The sequence below is a fragment of the Bacillus rossius genome, chromosome 18 (genome assembly GCF_032445375.1).
Source record: "Bacillus rossius redtenbacheri isolate Brsri chromosome 18, Brsri_v3, whole genome shotgun sequence".
NCBI classification, from domain to species: domain Eukaryota; kingdom Metazoa; phylum Arthropoda; class Insecta; order Phasmatodea; family Bacillidae; genus Bacillus; species Bacillus rossius.
This window is the reverse complement of record NC_086345.1, coordinates 520,809-545,631: the sequence shown is the minus strand read 5'-3', so window position 1 is coordinate 545,631 and position 24,823 is coordinate 520,809. Positions and strand designations below refer to the sequence as shown.

At 36.8% G+C, this 24,823-nt stretch overlaps 1 protein-coding gene across 4 annotated transcripts; it reads right to left on the bottom strand.

The window, feature by feature from the left end:
• Nucleotides 1–1,168: 1,168 nt before the first annotated feature.
• On the bottom strand, nt 1,169–7,523 carry LOC134541233 (uncharacterized). Of its 4 annotated transcripts, XM_063384500.1 has the most exons (5): nt 7,428–7,523; nt 6,752–6,894; nt 4,782–5,386; nt 3,439–3,575; nt 1,169–1,998 (listed from the first exon to the last, which is right to left on the bottom strand). In XM_063384500.1, the coding sequence occupies exons 2-5, from the start codon at nt 6,762–6,764 to the stop codon at nt 1,773–1,775; spliced, it is 981 nt and encodes a 326-aa protein (XP_063240570.1). In that variant the 5' UTR covers nt 6,765–6,894; nt 7,428–7,523; the 3' UTR covers nt 1,169–1,772. The 4 variants fall into 4 exon arrangements, 3 of the variants coding, with proteins under 3 accessions (XP_063240570.1, XP_063240568.1, XP_063240569.1); XR_010076575.1 differs by lacking the exon at nt 3,439–3,575; XM_063384498.1 differs by lacking the exon at nt 7,428–7,523 and having other exon boundaries at nt 6,752–7,187.
• Nucleotides 7,524–24,823: the final 17,300 nt, after the last annotated feature.

Below are 24,823 nucleotides of genomic sequence, written 5' to 3'. Positions count from 1 at the left end.
GTGTACTCCAAGACGAATATACTAGATTCACGAAAGAAAAAAGCGAATATCGGCGACATTGTGCGGATTTCGAAAAATCGCGGAATTTTTCACAGACCTTACAAGGGGAATTGGACTGGTGAACTATTTCGTGTATGTAGAATAAAAAATACGTATCCGCGTACTTATTTTCTCGAGGATCTGAAAGGAAAACGTATAACAGGGGCGTTTTATGGAGAAGAGATTATGAAAACTAAATTTCCAGATACTTTTCTCGTTGAAAAAGTGTTACGGTGTAAGAAGGGTAAGGCCTTAATACGATGGTTGCATCATGGACCAGAGTTTGACTCGTGGATTGATGAAAAGGATATTTTAAAACAATGAGTTTTTTTTAAGTTAAATACTTGTGTGTGTAAAACATATTTTGTATAAATAAAAATTTGTATGTAATAAATTGTATTTTTTTAATTTCTGTACGTGTATATATGCGTCATGCGGGGAGCGTGCGAGAAGCGCGACCGCTCCGTTACGCGGTCGCCGGTGCAGTGAGGCGACTTTTACCCCCTCCACAGCGCCCGCGGCGGTGGTGGGGGCCTAGCGTCCCCCTGGCCGCGGCGGTGGAGGCGGGGTGGAGGTGGTGAAAATCTTAGTTTGCAAAAATTTCCCTCCTCTCCCCTGGACCATGCTGGTGCAACTTCCCCCTCCATGTGGCTCGCCGAACCGTGGGACCCGGCGCTGGGGGCAGAGACCTAACGTCCTCTTCAAGGACTCGTGTGCTGGTCGCCACGTGCTATAGTCCATCCACGGTAACCTCCTACTTTTCTGAAGCCCTGCTTTTCACCGGATCTACTTTAATGTCACTATGTATCCTTCCGCCGTATGTAAACACAAACATTGCCATGTGACAAATGTCAAATGGTTTGTTTACAATCACCAGCTGTCAAAACAATGTGTGTGTGTGTGTATGTATGTATGTATGTGTATATATATATATATATATATATATATATATATATATATATATATATATATAAGTAATTTGAATATGATCTAAGTATACATGTATATGTGCATAACATTTATGATACCCAATGGTAAAAATATTAAAAAATAAGTTTGTTAGCTAAAGAAATAACATATAATTTAAAGTAAATTTTTAGGAGAACATATAAATTTACAACATTTATGTAAGCAATAAATATCATCCTTTAGTACAGTTCAACACAGTTTTCTGCATCTGAAAAAAAAAGTATTGTAAATTATACATATGGCTGTCCATCTAAGCAATCTATAAAAGACTAAGGATTGAAGGTTTAATAAAATTAACAAATTCAGATGAAAACATTTAAAAATGAATTTTCTTCTTTTATTTAATAAACCCCTACCATTTTGCCGGTTAAGGCCACAAATAAAAATATGGTTATATACATTTTCCTGAGTATACTTATTAGACAAAGTCATAATTTTATGAACAGTAAAATTGTGGTAAAGAATTGACAGTAATTTCTATACCACTTATATGCATTATTTATTTGTGGCCCTGGATGGGGACTGGCTTTTTGTTTTCCAAGTAAGTTCACTGAAAAATGAAGAGACACAACAAAATAAAATGTTTCACATACACCTATACGAATCCAGAAATGAAATTTATTATTAATTTTATAATATGTGTAATATAAAGTTAATACATAAAGTTCCAGTAATCAACATACTTAATGGGAATGCATAAAAGAAAAAAAAATGTTTCAAACCCCAATACTTACAGTTGCCCAGGTGTTTATTACATACAGACCTCAATAAGAACACCCGGGTAAATCATCAAGAGGAACTGCCAGTACTTCACTGTCTCCATCTACTTGCTGTGTCGTAACCTCAAATTCTTCGCTGTCACTGTCTTCACTTGAACTATCCTCGCCGAGGTGGATGATGAGTGGAGGAATGGTGCCGCTGTCTATGTGGACTTCTCTCTCCCAGTCTGCTTGAATTAGCTTCTCCACGTGATCCACACACCTCGCCCATCTAAAAAAATTAATGTATACAGTAAAACCTCTATATAAATGACCTGTTTATAGCAAAAACCACTCTATAACAAAATATGTTTGTTTCTGTCAAAACGGCATAGTAAACAATGCATGGCATGCTCTTTATTACATACAATTTTGAACTCACTCCACAAGAAACTGTTTTTAAACACAACAAAACTCATTTAATTTGTTTTCCTCAACTATCAAAGCTATTATTTAATACTTGAAGTAACATGTTTTGTTTTATGTTATCTGAAAAAAAAAATTTGAGTGGTTTATTCAAGATATAATAAAGCTGTAAATATTTTCTATGTTATCAATAAAGGCTTAGAATGCATATGATAAAATATTTATTTCATAACTTTTGTGTTTGTTTTTGGTTAAAATTTGTCCCAGACAAAAACAGTGAGATATAGCGAAAATTTAATTTTTTGAATAGTTTTGATGATTTACTGTATATGTATTTCACTATAATAACATAACTTTTGAAAATACTAATGTGCAAGAACTACATGTGTAAATACCTATTCAAGTTCGCTAGATGAAAATATTCAAAATTCTCTACATTGAAATTTTATCTGAATATTGAAATCTGCCTACAGCACTGAACCCACCATAACTTTAAAGTCATTGACACAAGATTAAGCATAACAGAAAGTAATATCACAATTACTAATAAATACAAAACTATTTATGGAAATGAAACAATTGCAAATGGACTGCAATTACAAAAAAAAAACCTTGCAAATAAGTCACCACTGTTAGATCTTGAAACTACACAGATATGTATGAATCACATGGGAATAAAATTACAAACACAAACACGAACACAAACACATACATGCAACACATTTTCAAAACGACAACTACACAAATTCAAACCACTTATTTTTACCAATTGTTTTAAAACTGTATTACTGGTATATGAATATACACAAAATGATAATCACACTATACACACACTAGCACACAAAGTTATCAAAAGGAATGGTAGGACCAGGCTGCTAGGCAACAATACTTACGTATTATGTAAAAATGTATGGTAAGGGTTTTGCTGAAGCTTGAGGAATGTTCTACAGGAAAATAAAACAATTTCTACTTCAAAAGGAATACCCCATTGGTCATGCAACATGAAAATACCTCTCTGGTGTGGAAGCATCAAGAGCCTCTTTCCAGATGGCTGCAACTGCATCATTGTCAAATCTCTTGGCCCGCCCCACGTTACTATTGTAATGGTGTTTACATTGAGCCCAAACTAGTTCGATTGCATTATAGTGGCAGTGATAGGGTGGGAGTCGTAGAATTTCGTGGCCATAGTTACAAGCCAACTCGTCTACCTCATATCTGAAAAGTGTGTTAGAACAAGGCGTATACGTAATTTTTTGCAACTATCTCACTTTTAAAGAAATGCTGTAAAAAAAACGAAATAATATACCGTATTCGGGGCTTGTTTTGTTTAGCTATTCTCAGCAGCTCCACTTTCAACAAATTATTTTCATGTTTTATCTCATTCTTCTCCAGCCACGCGATCAGTGCATCCTTGGTCCAGTTCGTTGTAGGTGTTTTCTCAACCTACGTTATGCCAACATTTAACTAAATACTCAAGTAGCTGATAAGAATTCATGACAGTAGAACCCTGTTACAATTTTACTGCTTATAAAGTTTTCCTGCCTATAATGTATTATTTTTCAAGTCCAATATTTTCCCTATAAGGACAATGTATTTAATTCCTGGATATAATGTTTCACAAATTATGCGTTTCGTGCTTGTAATGTTCACTTCATAAAATTTTAGAAGACGAAAAAAATTAAAAGCCTTTGTCTATACTGTCTATGTATATGTGTATGTTAGCAGTTAACTGCCTGTTGACACCCTTGGAAAACAAATAAATTCATAAATTTTTAGCCATTCTGTGTGTTTTCAAATGTATTCACTTAAATCACATGTTCAAGTGGCAAAAGAACTGGACTTAAGCATTTCCACTGTAAACACTGTCGTGAATTATGACAATTATAAAGAAATGAGACAATTTTACAGCAATGAGACAATGTGTAAGTAAAGACAAAGCAGATAGAAGCTGGAAGCACCATGATGTTAAAGAAAAATTGTTTTTGGCTTGCTACAAGCAAATTGGAGCATCAAATATATCTTTATGCAGCTTGTTGAGTCCATTGGCAATAAATCCACACTAAAAAGTACTAAATTGAATTTCCTGCTTATGTTTTTTTTTTCTTGTAGCCCCTTAAAAACAAATTATAACAGGGTTCTACTGTACTTATGCAAAGCAAACATGTGTTTTGGCATATTGTCGTAATGAATTTCTAAATTTAACAAAGCATGTTAGTTTAGTGACTAGAAATTTTTTTGAAAATATTATTTTAATTTATTAAGTAGGGCAACAGAGCATTCATAAAGTGGGTCCTTTTACCAAACAAGTAATTATGTCATTTTCAAATGCTATTTGCAATAAAAAAAATTTATTTGGTATTTCAAACCCTCTACTAAATTAGTTTGCACTATGATGTAATTCAATTACATTATATATATATATATATATATATATATATATATATATATATATATATATATCTGTGTGTGTGTGTAATCAATTTCAGCTCAAACATTATAGTTTATAAAAATGTAGTGTAGGCATACTATTAAGATAACAATTATTGCTGGCAAAATGTATTAGTCTCGAATATTCGTACTTATACACATGTAAATTTTTCACATTACAATTTGAGCAATAAAAAGACACTGCTTTACCATTGCACATACCTGGGTGCTGTGATATGAAGCATTGTCCATTATAATGACACTGGGTTCCTCCAGATGCACCAACATGTCTTCAAACCACATCAAGAAAGTTTCCCCATTCATCTCGCCATGGTAGTCTGCAGTCTTCTGACCTGAAACAAAAAGTAATCCTGCTCCTGGCAGAAAGCCAGTGCGCCCTCCAGCATTAACAACAATAAACCTTTTACCATCTCCAACAGTACGTCTCTTCGCAGATTGTAGACTCTTGTCCTGCCATGACTTTGATACAGTTCCTGAAAAATATATGAAATGGAAATGAAATACTTTGTATTGGACCACAGAACAAATTTTCAAATAAATTAATGCCTTGCCTCTCTGGAAAATCCATGTTTCATCAACAAATATGAAATTGGCACCTCTTTCTTTTTCTTCTTTATACTTTCTCAAGAAATCTATTCGCTTCAATACTATGTTTTCATTCTCTATCAAAGCTTTTCGTCCATCAACAGTTGTCCATGAAAATCCCATCTTCTTTAACAATTTATGAAGACTTGATCTTCCACCATAATAATCTATTTGTCTTTCCCTGATTTCTTTCAAAATGGTGTCGACTGTAACATTCAAACCTGTAAATTTATTGCATACATTAACAATACATGAAATAACAGAGGTACACAAAACTAAGCGAAACCACAACCCCGTAGAAGATAATTTAAGTGCACAATTTACATTTATTAAATAGTTTTAATAAACTTACATTTCAAAAATACTTTTAAATAATTAAAATTTTGTAGTTTGCTTAGAGGAATTCTACATTGCAGTATTTTTGTCTGCAATGATATGACGATTATATTGCGCGTTTGTATTGAAGTTGTGTAAAACATTATTATTTCAGCATTCAATTTAGCAATCAATAAGTTACAAGCTCTACACTGTGTTATAGGTAAATGTTTTGTATCGTGTATCCCATGTGATCCCTAGATCTTTATGCATGAACCTGTACATCCTATTGATCGTGTGGTGCATGCTTTTTTTCATTTATTCAGATCAAAGATCCTGAACATAATCAAATATTGTGGTATAGCAAGAATAATTATCATAAGTTTAATAAAACATATATATTTTCATTATTATTCAACTTTAAATCATAACTCATTACTACATCACAGGTTTTTAGTTTTGGTTTTGTACAGGATTTTTAAACGTAATAAATTAAAAAAGCAAGCATCATCAATCACAGGATCAATATTTGCAGGATCATGCGATCAGGATCAATGTATCGAATCGGATACGCGATACTAAACTTTTACTGTTTTATAACCTTCTGTTACTTCATACACTAACACACAGTTTGTCTGGCTAAGTTGTGTTTTCATATGATACTTCATTACACTTAAGTAGGCCTATTGTTTATAAAATAACAATACCCCTATATTTTCTAAAGGGTTAGGCGGGGCATGACACTATTTTGCAATAGAATATATATTGTACTGGACCCTGCCACACAGTACAATTTAGCCAATTAAGTATCCCAATTTTTTTTTTAATAACCATGCTTGCTTAGACCACAACTCACTAATTTGTAACCAATTACTGCTAAAGCGCACAACTGGATATTATTGATACTGGAAATAGTCATTATTTAACCTTCTGATACATCATAAAAGTTGAGGTTATTTAATATGTATACTGTGTATAACGATATAAACATTACTTGTAGTTTTAGAATGTAACAATTTTCTTTCTATCTTTAACCTAACCTTAAAAGGACGTGTACCTATTTCATATGTTGCACAATATTCTATATATCAATACCATATCAATAAAGAAACCTAACAAACCACCCAAAAATGTTAAGTATTTTTAAAGGACAGATGATATCGGGAAAAAAACTGAACCGGTCAATCTGCATATGGATATATGAAATGAATACAATTAAGTAGGGCCTACCCCAGTGATATTGAAACTACTCTTCAGTATCAAATTTTTACCTTCAGCGTACATCCTGTAAATTGCATTCCTGATTGCATTTACTGTGAAATCGTCGACTGTGTCAAGTGACTTTCCTTCCTGCGGCCTTTTTTTCCTCTTTTTTCCTGGTGTTGAAACTTCTTCAATGTCTTTCTTGTAGTACCTAACCAAAAAAAAAAAAAAAACATTTGTCATAACACTTTTCCGGGGACCCGTTCACAATACGCAGTTAGGCAGTGTTCCAAATATGGCATTTTGTCACAAATATTTGCTTTGTGGTCACTAAATGGAAACATGACAGACTTTGTCCACGAAATTAATGAAGTGTTTTTTTATTTATTTTGTGATCTCCCAAACAGATGAAAAACTAATTAAATGCAAATTATAAAATCACTCCCTTATGTTATAGTTAAACCTATCATAAAGTTTATAAACATCGTTATAAACAAACGTGTATCACACCCATAAAAATACTTGAAAGTGCCTATATTGTTATTGTTAGGACCTGAGTAGGCCTAATATGATTTTAGGTTAACTTTTCAACAGAGACGCCACATGGCGGTGTTGTCTCACACCAAAAAATATAAATTGGAAATAAAACACAAAAAACCTGGTGAGTTAAAACACAGGCCGACAATACTTAGGACACAGTCGATATTTTTTTTACGTGCATGAAAACGAAAAAAGCCTACTTACTTGAGAACAGTTGACTTTGCGATGTTGAGAAGAAACGCGGTCGTCTGCGTAACGTCACATTTCTTCAAGTCGCCTTTCCTAATTAAAACATATAAGTTCTGAGCGACGTTAATGATGTCCATCTGACGCTGCGAAGAAGTAGCTTTCCCCATTCCGGAACCAATTACCATTACAGCAATCACAAGAACCACACAAAATATCAAAACGATAACAAATTCCATCATTACAATCGTAGATAATAAATAATATAACAAAGTTAAAATACACAATATTAACACAAAATCCTGAAACACAAACTGTACGTTATTTCACGGTCAGTAATATATTAAAACACACTGCAATATGGCGTTTTCTGTGCAGACTGCAAACGGCTGAAAGAGAAAACAATCAAGTGACTATTAACATTATTAATGCGCGACCACGGTTTCGGCACGTAATATTTTTTTACCGTTAACATAACGTTTTTATTTCACCAGAGATTTAAAAAAATGTTCAAACTTAACAAATACCCACACAAATTCTTAAATACACGCGGAAAGTCAAAAAATATATATTTTGGCTATGGAACTATTTCGTTCTAATCATTGCCAACACACCACTTCTCTCACTGTTTCATTTACACACATGCGACATCATTAATATTAATAATATTGTACATAGATAGTTACTTTTTTTGTAAAATTTTATTTAACATCATTATACGGTAATTTAGTGTTAATGCATGTTTAATATGCATATGATGGAAAGTATTTTTGCAAACGAACCAAACATGCTGCATCCTGGTGTGTTTTTTCAAAGGTTCGTTTAAAAAAGTAGGAGGTTACCGTGGATGGACTATAACAATGTACTACAAAAATTATTTTGTAAAGAATAACTTTTAATGTTTATTCCAAGTATAAAGTTATAAAGAATTTATTTTCTTTACACGTATAAAGATGAAAAGAATTAATTTTTTTTTTACAAGTATAAAGATGTATAATTTTCTTTTACAAGTATAAAGATGAATATTTTTTTTTTCCAAGTATAAAGATGAATAATTTTTTTACAAGTATAAAGCTGAAAAGAATTAATTTTTTTTCCAAGTATAACGATGTATAATTTTTTTTCAAGTATAAACATGAAGAGAGATTTTTTTTTTTTGTTTTTAAAAACAATGTGTGTATAGTGACTTGGGGGATTTATTAATACGATATAACACAAACATTAAAATTTTTTTTTCCATTTTATTTTCTCTGCGTTTCATACATACATATATATATACATCGCTCACACATTAGTTTTTGCCCCAATTCCCCCTCCTCCCTACCAAGTACCTTCTTCGTACCGTTTAGACGTAGAATTATTTTTTTTATATTCATTTGTTTAACAAGTTTTTTTTATACATACTTTAACATCAAAAACATTATAAGAATTTTAATTTAGTTTTGTAGATATACATTTTTAAAAAAATATTTCTTGATTACAAAGTTTTTTTACAAAGATGCAAAAAAACAAATAATTGTAAGAACATGGCAATTTTTTTCTTCGTTCACGTTTTGATTAAAAAGATTCACTGCATAAAATATACAACTTCAAAGTAATAATATTTATAAAATATATGACGGTTGAATTTTGCATTGCCTATGAATATGCATTGCCGCGTTAAAGTTAGCGTCGCACAATAGTTTTGATCTGGCCACGGGACACAGTTCACGACAGCAAGGTGTCTCAAACTTTGAACAATAACCTAAATCATCGTGGTACATGTACCTACCATGTTTTAGTCCACCGCACTGTTCACTGTAGCGATATTTACGATTTCCGATTTTCGATGTCTTTAGTTCATCAATCGAACACGGAAAATACGCTTGCGGATGGCTTAGTTTGATTACACAATTTGGGTTCGTACAGTCATATGCAATTATAGGTTTCACGGTACCGAAGGGATCCTTGGAATCCCATTTAAGCCTAAAGTGCATGTCGTCGCGACACGATTCAAAATACGTAATGTTCGTGGCGAACACGTCGGTAGTGGAACCGTGATAAAACATTTGATATTGAACACACTGCTGTCCTGATCGTACGAAAGAATAGTTTTCTTGACCGATGTTGAACAAGGTACACTTTTCAGTCTCGTGAGGGCGTGGGTCCGGACAGAGGTCCCAGCACCACGTGATGACATCTTCGTCATCGTCGTCGTCGACGACGTCGTCGACGTTGTCGACGTGATCCACAAAGTCTGGGTACCAGATAGAAGATGTCCTCTGGGCGAACCACGTTGACGATCTCCGGGGCAGCTGTCGCGTCACGACGGCTGAGACGTCCTCGTTTGGGACGTGCGGCTGCCACGGCCCCTCTGCGAAAGATGTCCAAAACGTGTCGGACGATGGCGACATCGATGGGCTTCGACGATGACCCTCGTCGACGCGGTCACCCGTGGTCGACATGTTGTTACGAGGATGCCGCGACGATGGCGCCTCACTCTTCGATGCCGGAGTCTTGTGCGTCTTGCTGCTGCTGCTGCTGCTGCTGCTGCTGGAGCTCTATGACCGCCTCCACCGTACACAGGATGCGGTGGTGTAGATACAGGATGAATTCCTCGCATCCGGGAAATGCTTCGAGGGTACTTATGATGGTTGCAGTTAGTGACTGGCGAATTTGATCGAACGACATCCCTTCATATCCTGTGATTAGTTCACCGATGAAATCATGCATTTCAGCAAGCGAAACCATGATTATATTTATTACGTGAAAAAAAAAAAAAATCCATCTCCGCGACACGAAGTAAGTACTCGGCGTCAACGGACGTCTCCACGGCACGAAGTAAGTACTCGGTAGCGGAGGAGGAACTGAGGCAAAAAACTGAAGGCTCCTGGGTCCTGCGGCCGGTATTTATACTTTAAAAGGTAGAATAGGGGTGAGGAGGAGGGTAGGGGTGCGAATGACGTTAAGGTGAGGGAGGGAGGGAAAAAACTAGAGTAGTGGTGGTGGTGGGTGGTTATTACGATAAAAAATAATAATAAATTAAAAAAGGGGAGGGGTGGGTCGTCGTGTGCGAGAAAAATAATTTTTTTAGGAAGGGAGGGATGGGGGGTGGAGGGGGGGGGTGTAAGTTCATATATGCACATGGTAAGAAGTGGTGGGGGTCAGTCTGCCTGCGTCCACTGTGAGAGAAGGATCGGCCACCATTTTTTAATTTTTTTTTTGCACCCGTCGGGTTCGAACCGAGGACTCCAAACTCCGTGTCGTAATTGTAAATTTTAAAATTATTTATTTTTAAAATTTTATTAATTGAATTTTTTTATAAATTTTAAAAAAAAATTCATTAAAATCGGATAATAAATAAAAAAGTTAAAGATGGCGTCCAAATTGCAACGGTGACGTCATCCAAAATGGCGGAAAACACATCGCCGGAATTTTCGAGAACACAATGACGTCATCCAAAATGGCGGATCCAAGATGGCGGATCCAAAATGGCCGTCGGGGTCAAGGTCAAGGTCAAAGGTCAAGGTCACATCCATCCAAGATGGCCGCCGTGACGTCACAATCCAATATGGCGGACACCGGCACCGGCACCACGCGCCAGCGCCAGTGCCAGTATGCCCATTTGTATACTACTCGGCACGCCTAACCTTTCAGTGAGTGAAACTCAAGTTTCTGTGTCATCGTCCATGCACTTAGTTGAGTTTTTCATCAATCTAAAATGTTTTCCTTGTTTTTTACATGCTACCATCTTGTAAAAAACGTACAGATAAAAGTCAAAAAATTTTCCTTATTTACAATAATTATTTATTGCTGAAAAAGTTAGACGTTGACTAAGATTAACACCAGAAATAAATAATGTACAGTACATAATTCTGTATGTATAAGTACTAACAAACATAAAGAATTTCTATAAATTGTAGCTCTAGCGTCTAGTTTTCTCGAAGCCTGCCTTTACTAGGCCAGTGTTGGCAACTTGTAAATGCTGTTTTTAATTTCACGTTTCACATGTTTATTCTCGGACAATTCTTTTACAGTTTCATCATGTATGGCGATTGCACCAAGTTACTTGTGTGTTACGTGTTACATGATTTAACTAGCAAGATGGATGCAATTTTTGAGATGTAATTCACGTGAAAGTATTGTATTGGACTAAATGGGAGCCAAACGGGACCTGAAGAATATTGTGCAAAAAATGGGAATTGTAAATAACGGTAACGTAAATAAGGGGTTTCACTGTAGTAAAATTCATAACAAGCTAAATGAGTGTGCACAATTTAAAGATGTGCTAAGTGAGAGATTGGTTTAACTATACATGTGTATTAATCACTTTGGCTATTATGTTACTTAATAAAAATATGTCTTTGCATCACCAATTTATTGTGTACTCAGAATTGTACACAATTTTAGCATGATCTCATTATTTTAGGTTGGCTCTTGTGGATATTGAGACTGTGTTTGGCAGTTCATATGTGTTGGAGAAATCTTAGAAAGAATATTGGATATATTTGGTAGCTAAATATGCCAAATCTAATTTGCGCCAATACACACATATTTTGGTTTAGATATGTAATAGCATATGTATTGTCTGCCCTATTTTTATGCTAGCCATGTTGTTGATTGTTAGTATGTAATTTGTGCAGTAAAATGTTAAAACCTTATGACTTAATCTGAAAACAACACATATTTATTGAAATGCCAATAAAAAGTAGAATCATGTGTCATTGTTTAAATTTTTTTTTTGCAACAGGTATTTGCAAATGTGTTGGTTAATGTGATGCATCAATTTCCGTGTTTTATATATATATATATATATTTTGTTCCAGAGGAAACAGAAACCAGCAACAAGGACCAGCTGAAAATGATCCAGGCGACTAAAATTATATATGATACTATAGTAGATTGCTTATTGTATAAATTATAATATTAATAAATTTTTAGTAACTGTAATATGCTTTGACTTATTTCTCCTTTTGTTTGTCATCTCTGTTCTTAGGTTTTTTAATTTTGTAATACAGTAGACTCCTGGTTATCCGGTGTAATGACTGGCAAGGGGTCGATGGATAATTGAAAAACACTGTTAAAGTGATGTTTGGGGAAATATTTTATCCCGACCTCAAGACAAATCCTCAATTTAAATTCTAAATAAAATTATAACTGTCTGGCTTTATCAGCAGAGCTGCTGTTGACACGCAAAATCTCAGAATGTAAAAGTTGGCTAAACACTCAATTTTTTTTAAAATAGACAATGAGGGAAGCGAATAGGTATTAAGGAAAGAGCAGGATACTTTTTGTTGACATTGTCACATTTACTTCCGACATTTACTCATACTTACAACTACTTTGAGAAATTCCTTGTGAAAAGTTGTATAAGATTTAGGCTTAAGTTTAATACATTACCAAATTACATAATACTATTAAGTTAGGTTATTGAATTCTTACAAGCTCTTTTGCTATATTTGTGTTGCACACATTTCAATACATCTTGTAAGGTCCAGAACTTTATGTAACTTAAAAGGTAGAGATTTAATGAATGATGTGGTTTCTATATTCACATGTCTGTAATTAAATTATTAGTAGTAAAGATCATAACAATGAAGCAAGTGTATGTCTAGCATACACTACTTTTAACAAAGTGTATTCTGAACCAGCAACTGAGTGGTCATCTTTCTTTTGAAGTATTATACCAATGACAGCAATTTTATTGTTTTATGCAAGAAAACTTTGTAACTAGGGAATATGGAGTATGTTTTAAAGTGATAAAATGGCACTGAATCTGAATTGTTTGCATTATCGATATGCTACATTAAAACTCAATAATTTTTTTAATAAAATTTTCTTCAAAATCTTAATATGTGCAATTATCTGGTATCCATATAATAGTTTACTATGGTTTTAATAAAAAAAATTACAGTGTGTGTTGTTTTCTGAAACACCAAAATACAACAGAAAGTTTTGTAAATTATTATCTTTTGCATACACCTTTTGAGTCTCAAGCCTAAATCTTTTTTATTTCATCAACTTACCTAGCAATTGTTTAAGCTAGTATTACCACACAAATTGTAGTTGAATTCATTACAGCTGACTCTGGGTAATATTCCTTTTGGATATTGTTGACTGAAAAATATATAAGCGAGATTTTAGGTTGTATTCTTTTACCCTTGCCTACCCTTGCCTTAAGGATATCATGGCAAGACTGGCACAAGTTTGTCGCGACAAGCCTAAGTTTGTCGCGACAAGCCTGGCGCAAGCAAGTCGCAGCAAGCATTATGCAAGCTTGTCATGGCAAGCCTGCCACAAGCTTGTCGCAGCAAGCATTATGCAAGCTTGTCACGGCAAGCCTGCCGCAAGCTTGTCGCGGCAGGCCTGCCGCAAGCTTGTCGCGGCAAGCCTGCCTCAAGCTTGTCGCGGCAAGCCTGCCTCAAGCTTGTGGCGGCAAGCCTGCTGCAAGCTTGTCGCTGCAAGCATTATGCAAGCTTAATGCGGCTAGCTTGCTGCAAGCTTGAATCAAGCTTGCCATGACAAGCTTGCGGCAAGCTTGCCATGACAAGCTTGCGGCAAGCTTGTAGGCTTGTCGCGGCAAGCTTGTTGCAAGCTTGATATGGCAAGCTTGCTGCAAGCTTGTCAAGTGTAAACTAGCTTAGCTTGAATCAAGCTTGATTTAAGCTAACACACTTGTCGTGACAAGCTTGATTCAAGCTTGCAGGCTTGACATGGCAAGCTTGATTCAAGCTTGAATCAAGCTTATTTTGCTATCTGGGTATGCACACAACTGGCACTTGTCAAAGCTCAACTAACCAAAAAATGTTTTCATAAATCGTACGCATCTCCTACATAATTACATAACGAAGAAGCCGTTTTATTACATTATTCTACTATAACTGGGAAGTTACTCCACCTGGCTCCACTTGCATTCAAACATGCTAAATGTTACTAAGGGCTAGCGCGAACGAGTGACTTTTGTCACAGTTACAGTTTCGTCACTCTTGTACGGTCTGTGATATGCATGAAGATGCGCGCACGTTACGGTACAGAGGTGCCAAGTTCTACGAATTGTCCGTAGTTTATACGAATTATTGTGGCTTGCTACGGAAGTACGGATTCCGTTTTTAAGCTACGGAATAATCAGCTTCAGATAAAAAAAAAACGGGCCATTGTCTTGTGCACGTACGCATCTACAGCTGTGTACCTATATCGTATGACGCATCATTTTCCCACGCTCAGGGAGAGTTTTGTTTTCACTTTAAAATTGTGTGGAACTAGTCGAGTTAGCATATTATTGTGAATTATGTGTTTTGTGTATAGATAAGTTGTTTAAACGTGTATGGTGTACAACGTCCCGCTTCGCTTGTTCAAGATACTTTTGTATTTGTATAAGCACGAGAAAAATATCGATTATATACAATCGATCTGTGTATTGCTTCGGGCGTGTGGATTGGCTTTTCGACTCATTCATCGATACATCGATCCGTCCAGTTGTTGGTTGTTCTTTGTGCGGGAAGCGTCATGTGTAGTTATCAAGTTTTACATTTGAAGTTACCTTAAATATTTGGGAAATATAAATGTTGCGTGCGTGTGAACTCAACATGGCTCCCAAACCAAAAAATTCACAAAAGTATCGCAAAGAATATTCGCAGTTGTGGACAAGTCTAGCCGTGTCTAGTGTATCTGAATACCACGTGTTTTGTAATTTGTGCAAGTGCGATTTTAGTGTTCAACATGGAGGTAAAAACGATTGCCAGCGTCACGTAATTAGTAAAAAGCACATAGACAATTTGCAAGTAAAAAATGCTAATAAAACTTTGACGTCTTTTTTTTAAACTGAGACTGTTGATCCCACTACAAACGCCGAAGTTATTTTTACTTCATTTCTCATCGAGCACAACATACCACTTGCTGTTGCAGATCATTTCAGCCCTTTATTAAAATCAATGTGTCCAGATTCAAATATCGCACAGATTTATGCTTGCAAGCGAACAAAGACTACTGCAATTGTGAAATCACTTGCAGAGACGTCCCAAACCGAAATAATTGATAACTTAAAGCATTCAGCTTTCAGTATTGCTACTGATGGGAGTTATGACAATGAAGAGGTTACATTATACCCCATCGTCGTAACGGCCTACAGATACGATCTAAGAAAAAATCGTTTCAGAAGTTCTTGCTGTTTGTGCTTGCAAAGTTCAAAACACAGGAGAAAACATCATCATTTTGATTAATGAAGAGATACAGAAGAGGGGTTTGACATGGAATAACTGCTTGTCATTTGGCACAGATAATTGTTCAACAATGATTGGCAGACATAAAGGAACAGCTTCCTTCATAAAGAAAGAAAATCCAAATGTGTTCATGCAGGGTTGCGCTTGTCATTTAATACACATTGCTGCACAGAATGCTGCAAAAGAATTGCCAGTATGTATTGAAGATCTTTTGGTTGATTTTTACCACTACTTAGATAGAAGTTATCTTCGTCATCAGAAGCTGCAGCAATGTCAGGTTCTGTGCGATACTGCCACACACAAAATTCTAAAGCATACAAGCACTAGATGGTTATCATTAAAGAATTGTATTGATAGGTTTTTGGAACAGTGGCCTGCACTACTCAGTTTTGTTTTTGGTGAAAAAAAGTGTGATGAACATAATTTGAAACATACTGCTTGCATTTCAGCTGGTGGTAATGAAGTAGGAGAGGCTGGGTGCATACCTGAAATAACTAGTACTTTAGTTCCTTTGAATGACAAAGCAAGGCAAAAAACTTCAAATGTTACCAATATCAAGTCCAATTCGTACATTCTTGAGAGGCCAAATGCACCTGACAGAGACTCCATACTTCGAGATGTTGCAACGTCTACAACTAAGAAGCACGCTTCGTCTAAGTCAAAGAATGATGAAGCTCCAGCTCAATCAAAATGCAAGATTGACATCTCAAGCAGTCAAAATCCAAAATCAGCAACAAAAAAAATAGCAAACAAGCCTACACATCACAGTGTGAATGTACGACTTGATAGGATTAAGCAGGCTTTGTCTTCGCCTGTTACAAAATTGTACTGTTTGTTTCTCCAAAACACTACCCCAGTGTTTACAAGAATGAATACGGTGCTGCAAAGTGAAGAACCGCTAATTCACATTCTCCATAGTGAGCTATTGTCACTACTCACTGAGCTTTCTATCAGGTTTCTGAAGCCTGAAGGTATTCGGAGTAGCAAAAGTATTTTAGATGTCAAATATTGGGATAGGAATCAACAAAAAGACAACAAAGACCTAGTTATTGGTGCAAAAACAAGAATGTACATAAGTGATAAAGATGTGGGTTTAAGTGAAGAAAACATGGTGATTTTCTTTACCTGTGTGCGAAAATATTTTGAATCTGCTTGCAAATACATTCTGACCAAGTTTCCACTACAGAATGAAACTTTAATCCATGCTGCTGTAGCTGACATACAAAAACATGAAACAGTTTCCTATGAATCTGTTCAGTATTTTTGTGCGAAGCATTCATTCTTGTTGAATGAGCAGGAGAGCTCTGATCTGGAAGTGGAATTTGTTAGGTATCAGTGTGTAGATCTTCCTCAGGAAATCAAATCGTGTAACAGAAATAGAATGGATGTTGCATGGCATTTGATTACAAAACTGAAGAATGCTGATGGACATAAGAAATTAATTGTCCTTCCTAAAATAATGTTGGCAATTCTTACGATACCTCATAGTAATGCTTCTTGCGAGAGAATTTTTAGCATGGTTAGGAAAAACAAGACAGAATTCAGGCCTACAATGGGTTCTGAATTACTAGAATCTTTGGTTATCCAGAAGACACACATGCTAACAAGTGGCAAAGCTTGCTTTGATCAGAAATTCTCAAGTGATGTGCTTATCAAAGCAAAGAAGGCAACACTCAATATGCTCCAGAAATCCTAGACTTAACTGTGAAGAAGTTTCATACAAACAACATGTGTAAGTTATATACCTTTCTTGTTTTATTATAGGTCATGTGTGTGAACTTTTTCGAACATCTACTTCCACCCCTCCCAAAGCTGGATCCGCCCCTGATTTAATTCACTACTGAAAATATTCTAAAACTACTGATTTTTTTTATATTTACTACTGATTGCATTGGTAAATGGTTGGCACCTCTGTAACGACGTGACAACCGGGTGACATTTCCGTCGGCCGACCTGCGAACAAGCCCGTGATGAAACTGTCAGCATGCCGCTAGGTTGCCATAGACGTGCGCGCACCGGTGACCAAATTGTCACTCTCCGCGCATCCCCTGCGTTCCCACTCTACCATTTGCTTTCAAACTGTCGACAAGCCAACAAGTAAACATGGCGTCAGCGTCGTCGCAAAGCGTTACTGTGCACGACGATGATTTAGATAATGATGTGCTTATAGACGAGGTTGAAAAAAGACGCGCCCTGTTTGACAAACAATTGAAAGAATATTCGGACGTTAATGTGAAAATTAATGGATGGGAAGAAATCAGTCGAATAATATTTGTAAGTGCTTGGGATAAGTTGTCGGCACAACAAAAAACAGAAGCTGGTAAGTTTTACCTTTTTTATTGTAAAATTTCAATTACACATTTGGAGGATAGGTACATAATTATGTATATAAATATCCTATGGAACCAACAAAAAAAAAGTTGCTAAATATGTTTGATTTGAAATAAGGTAAAAGTAAAGGTAGGGTATTTATATTCAATACAATAATCATACACCTACATGTAGGTAGCACAATCAAGTGAACCTCGTTCGATGATTTACGAACGCGTGCAAACGCGAAGGCTATATTAGTAATCCCGCATCTGTCTGTCTTTTGCACCGTAATTAAATGAGTGAACTAGGTTTACATTTGCCAAACGATTTTGACGTCTACGTTGTTTTGTATTAAAACGGCACATAGTTCAAAGTGTATAGCTTGACGTGTACTCTGAGTTTACTACATATTGTTATACTTTAAATGTTATCATATTGCCACGGTACAGCCCCTTGTGGCGAAGTAAAGAAAGACGCAAAATAGTTGCATATGTTTGCTGCTGATATAGTTCTCTCGGTGGGATTTGTTGAAATGCTCTGTAATGGACATTCGTAAGCAGTATCAATAAATCGAATGCCATCTTTGCAACGTACAAAGTTGTGTAAAATGCAAGACGATTTTACTATAATATCAGCAAAATCGAGACTGACATCAAGAGGCCTGTGTAAAATTCGCCATTTATTGCTAAGTATACTGAAAGTACACTCAACCATACGGCGTGCCCTCGTGTGCTGATAGTTGTAAACCTTCTTGATGGTACTCAATGATTTTCTTGCATATGGTCGTAAAACGTGTCTCGACAAGCCAAACGCCTCATCTGCTACCAACCAGTGTAGCATTGTTTTTCCATTTTCATCATTCGGCAAAGTACAGTCGTTTGGTACATTTAATTGATTGTGCTGCAACCTTTTACCCATGTTTGAATTCTGAAATATACTGGAGTCACTTGCTGCTCCATTCGCACCGACGTCTACAAATACGAATTTATAATCTGCATCTACCCAAGCCATTATAACTATTGAAAAATACTTTTTTGTAATTAAAACAGTGTGAACCTGTATTTGCCGGCTGAATCATTCTGATATGTTTGCCGTCTATCGCGCCCAATATGTTAGGAAAATGTGTCCGTTGGTAAAACTGGTTAGAGATAATCAGCCAATATTCTTCATTCTTCTCTGGCATGTATAGTTGGTGCAAATTCCAAATTGCGCTACAAGTAGACTTTACGATTTCTCGTACTGTTGTGGCACCCAACAAATATTCAAATGATATGCTGTAGAAGCTGGCACCGGTCGCGAGATATCTGAAACAAAAAACCCTTTTATAAGATCAAATGAGGAACAATAATAATTTAAAACACACACATCTTCACAAACACACACATAAATGAATAACGTAGTATACGTAAATACCTATTTATTATTAAGTGATATTTACGATCAATGATTAATTATATTACACTTTTGTTTCAGGTAAACTTGTACAAAGAAGATGGAAAAATATAGAGCTTGTTTCTCACGAGAGCTACGAGAGCAAAAACCCACGAAGTCGGGTCAAGCCAATAAGAAGAGAATAAAGTACAAAAGTAGATGGAAAATACCGGTTCTGGGACAGACGCAGGATCCAGGATCCGGCGGCCATCTGGGATGACGTCATCTAATCCGTATGCTAATCCATGCTAATCCGTATGCTAATCTATGCTAATCCATGCCAATCCATGCTAATCCATGCCAATCTAAGCCAATCTATGCCAATCCGTATGCCAATCTATGCTAATCCGTATGCCAATCTATGCCAATTCGTATGCCAATCTATGCTAATCTGTATGCCAATCTATGCTAATCCATATGTTAATCCATGCTAATCCATGCTAATCCATCCGCCATTTTGTATTTCTAGAAATTTCCACCAACTTCGAATCGTGATGTCACCGTTGCACTTTTCGTCACGGCCGCCATCTTGGATTCGAATTTTTTTTTTCGAACTTCAACTTTTCGAAATTCGATGTAATCATCAGCCGCCATCTTGTTTTCGTCTGCTGGTGGCTGCCATCTTGTTTTCGTCTGCTGGAGGCAGCCATATTGTGACGTCATATAGTTCTGTTGGTCGCCACCAGATAGCAGCAGGGATTATTTTATTTTTTTCTTTAACTAAAATATTTTCAGTGCCGAGGCTGGGATTCGATCCATGGGACGTGAAAACGTCCAGGATGTCGTGGTTACGAGGCGGACGCCTTGAACACTAGACCACGAGACCAATTGGGATATGGTGGAATAAATAATCCATATATGCTACGTACTGACGGCAAGTTTATGATAAATGGGGGGAGGGTGTTTTTGCCTTCCTTAATGCATACCTAAGGTGCCACATTTGAAATTAAAATTATTATACAGCCGCCATCTTTAATTCAAGCACAGACTACCAGATGGCGCTAAATTCAAAAAATTAGTTGCCAGAGGCGCCGCCATCTTGGTTCTCAAGTTGACTGGTAGATGTCGCTAGTATCGCGCGCCAAATTCAAAAATTAGTTGTCAGAGGCGCCGCCATCTTGGTTCTCAAGTTAACTGGTAGATGTCGCTAGTATCGCGTGCCAAATTCAAAATTAGTTGCCAGAGGCGCCGCCATCTTGGTTCTCAAGTTGGCTGGTAGATGTCGCTAGTATCGCGCGCCAAATTCAAAAATTAGTTGCCAGAGGCGCCGCCATCATGGTTCTCAAGTTGGCTGGTAGATGTCGCTAGTATCGCGCGCCAAATTCAAAAATTAGTTGCCAGAGGCGCCGCCATCTTGGTTCTCAAGTTGGCTGGTAGATGGCACCACCGTCGCCATATTTTAGTTCATATAATCGATACCAGATGACGCCACCTTCGCCATCTTTAGTTCCTAGTGTTGCTACCAGAGTGTGCCACCGTCGCCATCTGTAATTCTTAAATTTACTGCCAGATGGCGCCAAGTGTTATGTAGTCAGTCGAGACAGGTCGAGAACGAGTCGAGACAAGTCTAGACAGTCGAGACAAATCGGGGGGACAAGACGAGACAAGTCGGTAGCCTGTATTCACCAAGTTCTCCGTTGCCGCCATCTTTAATTCATAAAGTCGCTACCAGATGGCGCCACTGTCGGCCGTCTTTAATTCAAGGCATTGTCGCCGGATGGCGCCAAGTTTGAATTTAAAAAACCTACAAGTGTTATGCAATGTGTAACCAGTCGAGACAAGTCGGTAGCCTGTATTCACCAAGTTCTCTGTTGCTGTCACTGCCATCCGGGTATCTGACGAGTCCTAATTAATATACTCGTACACATCCTACCTCTATGACCTCTACAAACAAACTGACCGTACCTACTCCAAAATGACATGTATATTACACCCACATGCAAACATTTGATAACCATCAAGAATGCCAACATACAAAAATAAATTAACCATCGCTGAAACAAATTTCCCAACAATTATTACAATAAAAAAAGTCCGGTAAGATACTGTATTTTGTCTATAATTTAATAAATGATGATAGAGTATTAATAAAATATTGGTGTTGTGTAGAGTCTCTCTCTTCTTCTCGTAGTGGCGGAAGACATCTCGAAGGTAGTGTTAGAATTTATGTATTAAAGCAATCACTCTAGCTGAGGAGGTTAATAACTTATAGTTACAACTTTTTAAAAATGCTCTGAATTTAAAACTTTTTTTAATAAGAGGGACCATTAAATGGTTTTTTGAAATTAAAGCAAACAACGTAAATGTAAAACACATATTTATTTAAATCTTATTACAAACAGCAAGGGATAAGAAAAATCACAGATTTAAAAGAATTAAATAATGAGTAATAAAAGTACATAATATTCACACACTGCACATCATAGTGACAAAGTCAACATAACCTATTAACATAAACCAGAGACCCAATACCTAAATATTAAGCATAACTACAAGTTACATAGGGTATAATATACTCTAAATACATATTAAAGAGAAAATTGATATAAATAATATTATACTTTGCTCAATAGTTCCAGAAGTAATGAACGTACAGCTACACGAGCAATCTCAACAGTTCTTTCATCACTAGTGTTTTCTGTGGAACATACTTGAGTGGTGTCTTCACTGATCGGACCTAGATGACTGAGATCTCGGGTTCAACTCTTGCGAGATGTAGGAAGGCGAAGCTGACGCCTGCGTTTATGCTGGACTGCAACTGATGTAGTAGGTGCTGGCGATGTGGGACTCATCTGGGTACAGCTAGATGATGTCTGGACTGACGAAGTCTGACCACATGCAGATGCTGGCGGTGACTGAATAGCTGGTTGGTTGAATGCATGTGCGAAAACCTCTTCAGGCGTTGCAGGGAGAACTGTATCATCTCTCATCATATTCACACTACAATTTCCATAGCCCAGACAGTTGATAACTTCTAGAGGTGTATCTTGAGGTCCTGGGTTTAAAACCTGTTTCACGTGAAACACAGCATCACAACTCTCCGAAAAATGTTTTAAAACACCGTCGATCCACTCACTATAATCAACTGTGCATAGCTCAGGTGTTACACTGGAGTATATCCTGTTTGGTTGAAAGTTAGACATCTTGGTTAACTACTTCTGCTGTAGGTCCTTACACCACCACAGTTTCAGCTCGACTGCCATCGCACGAGTCGATGGTCGTATCTAAAAATATACGGTGATCAACCATCCAAGCCCTAAGCATGCTCGCATTGTGTCTTGAGAGCGAACCTGGACATGTATTATTGCTTTGTGTACAATTTATTTAATTCTTTCAATGATGGACACTCATATTCTGCTTGTACATCTAATATTAGCACATGTTGCTTACAATAGTTAGTTAGCCACCGTTTCTGCTCTATTCCTACAACTAATACAGGTCCGCTCAGATGACTTGCCAATATGTTGGGTATTGAAGCAAAAGGAAAGAGTCCGTGTTCCCACTGTAAACCATGAAAATTTCTAGTGAGCCAGACTTTTGTTTTTTGATGCTTCCTGGTGAGATATCGCCATTCAAATGGAGGTTGAAAGTAACATATTATTACATTTCCTTCTTCATCTGCAATGCTAAGTTCCTTGATAATAAATCCATACTGACTAGAAAAGCCTTGGAGGTTTACACATTTCGTCATGGAGGTCGACACGAGACTAAGCCGGTAATGTACTGCCAGGTCTTAGATAATGGACGACACAATCTACCTTGTTGCAGGATGTCTCGATTATGTGCGGTGCCTCCTCGTCACAATCACTGGTCCAGTGATGACCGAATTTGCAGACCTCTAGTTGAAGTAACCATCCTCGGTGACGTAGTGCACACGGCGGAATCCTGGCGTAACTTCCGGGTACTTAGCAGTTGGATCGAACAGCATTTGCTTGAATTTGTAGCAGCAGCTCTATACCAACACGACAATGTGTTGACTGCTGTGTCTAGGGTGTTGACCTCAATTTATACCGCTAGGACCACCTTCCAGTCCAGTCACATGTACTGTTGCTTCCGTTGTTGTCCCCCCCCCTTGCTGGCAACCTCCAACATTCGAACTAGGTGATAAACCATCCAAGCTCTAAGCATGCTCGCACTGTGTCTTGAGATCGGACCTGGACATCCAAGTTACATAGAGTATAATATACTCTGAAATACATAATAAAGAGAAAATTGATATAAATAACATTATACTTTGCTTAATAGTTCCAGAAGTAATGAACGCACTGCTTGACCAGTGACAGGTGTAACTAAATATTAAATATATTTTATATTTAATTTTCCATTACCTTTCGTGGAATTTATTAATCATTCACTCTACGAAAAACAACTAAAGACAATATACCTGACCATCGAATTAAATACAATACCGCTATGCCTTACATGAAAGTCTAGTTATTCGATAATCTGAATAACCTATAAATCGTTCATGTACAAAGCCACACATACAGGCCAATTGTCTATGGACCATGAGACCGAGTCATAACAGTATCAGACTTAAAGGCTAGAAATTTCAGAACCGCAGGACCTTTATCGTCTTTAGATAATTACAGTCATTTAGACAATCATGAAATTTTAATACATACTAAAGGACCAAGCGACCTTGAAAATTTTTTTAGTAACACCAAGAGTTTTTGAACTAGTAAATATTCAGTCACTACATATTTTACTACGCGCAATCAACAAAAAGGGAGCACCATCCACAAAATGGAAGCACATTTTGGAAGCACCATCAAAAAGGCAGCACATTATGAAAGCACCATCAACATAAAGGCAGCACATTTTGGAAGCACAATCAATAAAGGCAACACATTTGGAAGCACCATCAACAAAAAGGAAGCACATTTTGGAAGCTCCATCAAAAAGGCAGCACATTTTGGAAGCACAATCAAAAAAGGCAGCACATTTTGGAAGCACAATCATAAAAGGCAGTACATTTGGAAGCACCATCAACAAAAGAAGGAAGCACATTTTGGAAGCACCATCAAAAAGGCAGCACATTTTGGAAGCACAATCAATAAAGGCAACACATTTGGAAGCACCTTCAACAAAAGAAGGAAGTACATTTTGGAAGCACCATGAAAAAGGCAGCACATTTTGGAAGCACAATCAAAAAAGGCAGCACATTTTGGAAGCACAATCATAATAGGCAGCACATTTGGAAGCACCATCAACAAAAGAAGGAAGCACATTTTGGAAACTCCATCAAAAAGGCAGCACATTTTGGAAGCACAATCAAAAAAGGCAGCACATTTGGAAGCACCATCAACAAAAGAAGGAAGCACATTTTGGAAGCACCATCAAAAAGGCAGCACATTTTGGAAGCACAATCAAAAAAGGCAGCACATTTTGGATGCACCATCAAAAAGGCAGCACATTTGGTAACACAAGTTACGAGAACTAAGTCTTAGTTAGAAATCAGAATGCAAAAAA

Coding starts and splice junctions, on each gene's coding strand:
- LOC134541233 (XM_063384498.1), bottom strand. CDS start 6,926: ATGACAAATGTTTTTTTTTTTTTTTTGGTTAGGTACTACAAGAAAGAC. Junction 5,387..6,751: donor TTACAGGATGTACGCTGAAG/GTAAAAATTTGA, acceptor ATAAATTTACAG/GTTTGAATGTTACAGTCGAC. Junction 1,999..3,438: donor CAAAACAAGCCCCGAATACG/GTATATTATTTC, acceptor TAATTTTTTTAG/ATGGGCGAGGTGTGTGGATC.